General features: G+C 38.7%; 1 protein-coding gene across 1 annotated transcript; it reads right to left on the minus strand.

Annotated features, from left to right (window-relative positions):
- Window positions 1-2,241: 2,241 nt before the first annotated feature.
- Window positions 2,242-4,364, minus strand: tmem230b (transmembrane protein 230b). Its single transcript, XM_026321685.2, has 3 exons — window positions 4,033-4,364; window positions 2,893-3,015; window positions 2,242-2,779 (listed from the first exon to the last, which is right to left on the minus strand). The coding sequence occupies exons 1-3, from the start codon at window positions 4,126-4,128 to the stop codon at window positions 2,639-2,641; spliced, it is 360 nt and encodes a 119-aa protein (XP_026177470.1). The 5' UTR covers window positions 4,129-4,364; the 3' UTR covers window positions 2,242-2,638.
- Window positions 4,365-6,510: the final 2,146 nt, after the last annotated feature.

Consider the following 6,510-nt stretch of genomic DNA (forward strand, 5'->3'; position numbering starts at 1 on the left):
TGCAACTATTCTTTGTTATAGGAAGCTATTTTAAGTTCATAATGTTGGTAAAGGGGCTGACTAACAAGAACAGCAGCAGGGGCTAACATTACGTTAGCATAATGCTAGCTATTAATAACACACTGCTGGCTGTTAGCTAGCCAAGACTTTAACTTAGCTACTGAATTAAATCCCTCAACTACCTGGGTCAAGGGATGACGCTTTTTGTGAGCAAAGTCAAATTTCTTTTAATATATTTAGCATGCAGCTATTTAAACAACCTGACTGCCAGTGAAACCTAAGAAAAATCTGTACATTAGCTTTACAGCTAACCGGCCCCGACTAACGGCTCCCCGCGCTTTCAAACGCTGAGCGTCAATTAGCTTAAGGTTAGCTAGCAAGAGTCAGACATAGTGTAGGGAACATGACATGATATTACCTATTAATTATGCATTTATTGACTTACTATACCCAAAGCAGCTAATAGGTTAGCTAGCTGTGCTGTGTAGCTTTTATCCACCTAACTAGTTAGCTAATGTTTTTCTACCAAACTTAGCATAAAATATGGCTAACAATATGCTAACCAACATAGACAATTGACACCTGTGTTGTTCTTAAAGGCTCTTCTGTTAAAAGTTTCATTTTAATATGACTCTGTCAAAAGTATTTTATGAAATTGTTTAATCTTTGTATCTGTTGACCCCCTTAACATAACTGTTTACAGGGTCACCCATATTTACAAAGCCAGTTTTGTAACTCTGCTGTGAAAGATTTCCATGATCTTACCTGAAAACCAGTGTCCTAAGCTGGATATTACTCAGAGATAAGCTAATCTATTAGTGCAGTGTGGTCCGTGGGTTTTGTGGAGTTTTGTTCATGCTATTGTTTAAAATGTATTGCCGCAGTGCTAAGTGACCACAAGGGGGCACAACCACCCAGAAACTGCTCTGCTCCAGGACTGCAGCCCTGACTGTCCATGACAGGCCCATTAGCACCACCAGAGACAGAAACACAGAAAATAAAGTAGTTTGGAGATGAATTTGCACTAGGGCCTTTTATCATTGGTTTGCAATGATTTTACTTTGATGATTTGTAGCAGCAGTGGCTTGGTGGTTAGCACTGTTGCCTCACAACAGTTCAAAACCCATCAGGGACCTTTCTGTGTGGAGTTTGCATGTTCTCCCTGTGCTTGTAACTGCACATGGTTTTCTCCAGGTACTCTGGTTTCCTCCCACAGTCCAAAAACATGTATGTCAGGTTGATTGGTGACTCTAAATTGCCCATAGGAGTGAGTGTGAGTGTGTGAGGTTGTTTGTCTCTATGTGGCCCTGTGATGGACTGGGGACCTGTCCAGGGTGTACCCCTGCCTTTCACCCAAAGAGAGCTGGGATAGGCTCCAGCTGATCCCTGTGACCCTAATTATGAATAAACCCATCCTTTTATTTAGGTTGGATTTGTAACATTAAACATAATGTCAAATTTCTATAATACATAAATTACTGGTAGATACCACTAACTGTATGTTTTAATATAGGCCTTTTCTAAGTTATTTTGCTGATAAGTGTAAGAGCTTCTTGAAAAGGCAGGCAGTAAATATTTTATGTTTGGTGATGCACTGACTAGGGGGACCTTTGCTAGCAAGAGAAAAACACTATCCTTTATCGCTTTTTGCCAAGCATCTGAAAAGATTCTACATTCTGCACCCTTTACCTGCAGTGTGTTTAACATATGACATTATCCTGCAAAGGAAATAGAGGTGGTAGGTTATTTGCCTTTCACCAGCACACCTTCAGGAAAGGTTTCCAACACAGGTTAACAGGTATCAGGTCTTAATGCCACTTCTTAATTGCATGTGTACTGTCTGACAGTGTTTACGCTCACAGACCAGGTGTTCCATACGGAGATCAAAGGATTGGCATTAATCACATGAAATCCTCAGAGAAAGAACAACTCTGCACAGCATGGCAGCATCAACTGCAGAGTTAAGGCACACTGTGTTACACAGTGTATTGATCAGATCATGTAAAAACCAGAAACAGCCTTTTATTAAATATTATTTCTCTGCCAGTTATCATACATAAAATTCGATATGATGTTAAATGCAGGTAAATATCACTTAACCTAGTCTGTAAAGTGTGAAATTATGTACATTTAATTGTAATTGTGCTTTAAACGAATTTAATGTGAACTAGTTTCATGGCTTTTCCACTGAACATGTGGGTAGACACCTGTTCATAATAAAAAAGAAAAAAAAAAACACTGAATACAATTTTGCTTTTATTTTGTCAGAAAATAATTTGTCATGATTCCTGGTTCTACTAAAACAAGTTTCTACAATTACGCATTGACATTGTAGTGTGGCAATGTAAAGGCAGGCTGTGTTAAGTTATTGACAGTAAGACAGTATGTTTTTCTATTAATAAGAAGCCATAATCTAACAATCAGGGTTTTCCATTTATTAAATGTAAAAATTTAAAATAAATGAATATTAAATGCCAAAATGCCTCTGCGTATAAATAATAAAATTAAAAAGACCATGAAATTCCTGTTAATTTATTAGGCTAACAAAACAAATATAAAATATATGGCATAACTGCCTTAGATTCAGAGCAAGCAATACAGTATGAGTGCCTGTTAGTAGAGCAAGACTGCGCATGGGTCAGTCATCAAAGTCTGGGATATCATCATAGGAATACCCAGGGTAGCCCTTCGATGCATAGTAAGCTATCCGTAGATGGTAAATTCCAGGCAGGAAGACAAGGATCCCAATGATGAGGACAGGCACAGTTCTGTCTGAGTGCTGAATGAGAGAACACATTACAGATACACATACAGTTTGTTATGCTGTCAAAAAAAAAAAAAAAAAAACACACACACAAAAAAGAACACTTTGTGCCTTGAAAAAATACTCACAGTGACTCCAAAGTATCCAGCCAGGAGAAGGGCGCCAATGATAATTAGCAGAGAGCCGATTAAGAAGAGCACTGTGGCTAGCGCTATGGCTTTGTATGGGACTTTGGGTGGGCTCTTTTTGAACTGTAAAGGAGGAGAAATATTTAATTAAATCTGTTTTCTGTGACACAGCAGGCTACATAAGGCAATCCTCTCTCAAGTACTGACCTAGATACGCAAAATTAGTCTGGCACAGGTACTGGGATGTCTTGGGAAAGTTTAAGTCTATGACTGCCTGACAGGTATTTTAGATAGCTGACTTCAAGAAACACAAACTGTCATGTAGTTTTATAGTATTTATTTATTTAGTATTTAACCCACACACAAATTACAATTTCTGCTATCAGACTGTACAACCGCCACTACTCCTAGTGTGGAATAGTGGCTACTCCTACCCCCAGCTGATAGATGTTAAAAACATTCACATTTACATTACACCTTCAATATTGTCCAATTTTACTTTGTATATTTCTAGTTATAATATAATTTTTATTGTAATTACTATTTTTTTATTAAGCTCTTATTATTTTATGACTTACTTGCTGCTATGATGATGTAAATTTCCCCACTATGGGACAAATAAAGGTTCTTCTTATCTTATTTCATCTCATCTCATCTCACCTTATTTACTAGTGGTGCAGTGCATTATTCAACCAGTAAAACACATGCATTATGTCTCAGAGACTCTGGAGGACTAAGTGTAGCAAAATAACCCTAATGATGCCATTAAGGTTTTCTCTGCTTCAGTGTGGGGCCTGCAAATGATTACCATTAAAACATGTTAGGAACTGGGAGCATGAGGTCTGAAGGGAGTGGACAATACAAGAGATCCAGCTTACATCTAGTTGGATTGTGGGAAATGTAGGCTGAAGCGTTTTTTTACAGTTTGACCTATACCAGAGACTTACCTAGTGTCTAATCACGTTAAATTAATCAATACAATTAGACAATATAAGATATAATTGACATCATAATAAAGGAGAAGCATATGATGAGTTTGCTGCCCCTTTTCCCTGAATATTAACCCCTACCTCCTCTAACAACACGGACCTTTAGGACACAATCTAACAACAGTGGGTTTTTCCAATGAACCTGTCTTACCTGTAGGTCGATGTAGCCGTCGTCGTCTGAGGCTAATCTGGAGTACCTAACTTTGCTATGAGGGATCCCGTTAGACACAACGTTACGTGCAGGCATCTTGGTCAGATACGAGTCTGTTTATTTAATGTGTCCGTGCTCGGGCTACAAGCGCACCAGCGACACTGCTACCATCGTCCGACCAGTGGCAAAGTAAAGTGAAATATTAGGCTCGATCAAATGTAGGATGCTACTTTAAGATTAAACAATTTTAAAACGAGATTACAGCGGGTTGTTGTCTGTTTTGATCCTCTAACATGGCACTTCCGTGTTTTTCCACTGTGCGTTTGCGCAAACGGAACGATATAAAACTATTAAAGACGTAATTTCAAATAAATAAAATTATATATGTACTATGGAAGATCACAATTTGAAGGATCATCAAATGTAATTTATTGTTATCGTGTGTGTGTGTTTTTTCTTTGCTTGTTTCTTTGGTTTTCCTAGCGGTAAAATGCAGATTCTCATGTCTGCTACAAGGGGGCGCTGTCGTGTCTTATTAGGCTGACCGGATTGAACCTGGTCTCACGACTCATCTCTTTGTGTGGATGCTCATTTCCTGAGCTGTTCTCTGAGCCCAGCTTTATAATCACACTGTGTTCTCAGAAGATAAAGTTTCTGTCTTGGCTGCAGATTTGTGATACAGTGGCACAGAAGCCGGGATGCTCTGTTACTGTTTTTAGCCACACAGATGCAATCTAGTATTTCAAACCATATTAATTTCACATGGCGCCTACTTGAATAGCAATTTTACATGACAGAAAATATGAGCATGGCCAGATTCCACTTGATGAAATTATACTGTACTGACTCATAATAAGCCCCTGATTTCTATTATCCACCAAATAAATTTGAAGACCCCATTCAGTACCAATAAATGGTGCATCTAATTGTTGAATATTTAGGATTTATTTGTTTTTTTGTGTGAGTGATCTCTGCCACTGTCATGTCCCTGGTCATGCACAGCAATAACGGGGCTTGACTGGCTGTGAAATAGACGAAACACACAAAAAGTAACATTTGCTGATATTTTCCTTGACGTGAATAATTAAAGCTGTTGTGAGAGGTATATTGTCTTTTTTCTGCCCTCGTTTTTTTCTTTCAAATTGTGTTTTTCACGTTCCCCTGCTGGCCTGTGGAAAATTGGACTGTCACAGAGACAAATATAGATTCTCCTTTCAGCAGAATTTAGATAGCTGTCTGGCTCTGAAGCTACACAACAGTGGATCATTGTGACTCCATCTTTCTGGCAGAGCCGCCTGTTCCACGTTCAAGGATAAACGTCCACAGGTTGTAAATTATCTCGAAATAAGCCACTCTTTTCAGGAGCAGTAATAATAAAGTAAATGCATACTCTTATTAGCTGTGCTTGCAGCAACAGTAATACACTCTTGCTGTCTTTAAAGTACATGTTGGCGCAGAACGAGTCTCGAGTGATTGTTATTATGTTCAGTGACCTTGACTGCAAGTCGCATTGTTGTAGTTTAAGGCCATACTGTTGCTCTCTGGAGGACTATAAGCCCTAAAATCATTTGTGTTTCATATGCTTGTTGTTTTTCACTACATGTATTATGAATTACCATGCAATACACTGCACTGTATGCTACGTTGTGTTATTCGGCTGTCTGATCCAGATTTACGAATATTTCCAAGCCTCCATGAGAAATAATCTCTGTTTGAGCTTTGTTTTAGGTAAATTATACATTCTATAATTTTATTAACTATTTAGAGGAATGTACTATTTATGCTGTTTTACTGGCCACTTTAAAAATAATCAATATTGGAAACTGCAATGCACAAATGTGGAGTAGCCTGCATGAGTGCATCTCAGTTCTCTTAAATGCATCCATGTTCCCCTGTGCTTTTTCTTTGAGTTATAGCCCCACCCGAGTAGGATGCAAGGAAAAGATGTGAGGAGACAGGAATCAAGGAAACACATTTAAAAAACATGAGAGGTCTTTCCACTGATCCTTCATCTATTCAGTCCCCAAGTGATTTCCGATACAGAGACATGTCGGCCCATAAAGGCGTCAGTGAAGGATGGTCTCGTGCTTCCTCACTCATGTCCCTCCTCCTCGCTCCTGAGAGCAGGAATAAGAGCTTTGGGATGGTCATTAAGACGGCAAGACCAGAACGACTTCCAGGTCAAAATGAGGATGAAGTAGCCAGTTAAGAACAGTTAAGGGAATTGGGATGTACCCCATCCAGCTGCCACATATGTTCTCTCATTCTCTCTGTAAAAAAGAAAACTATTAATGCTAGCCATATATACTTCCTGAAACAAGTGACTGTGCAGAAAACTTGCATGTATGTGCTGGAATTTTCTACCATTTGTTGACAGTAACAGAAGTAATCTTCGCTTTTTCTTTTATTACTGTTTAATATCAGTTTCTTCTCTAATATCTCTCTGTGGTGTGTGACCACACATTGGCTGGGCTCATT

The sequence above is a fragment of the Mastacembelus armatus genome, chromosome 9 (assembly GCF_900324485.2).
Source record: "Mastacembelus armatus chromosome 9, fMasArm1.2, whole genome shotgun sequence".
Classification (NCBI taxonomy): Eukaryota; Metazoa; Chordata; class Actinopteri; order Synbranchiformes; family Mastacembelidae; genus Mastacembelus; species Mastacembelus armatus.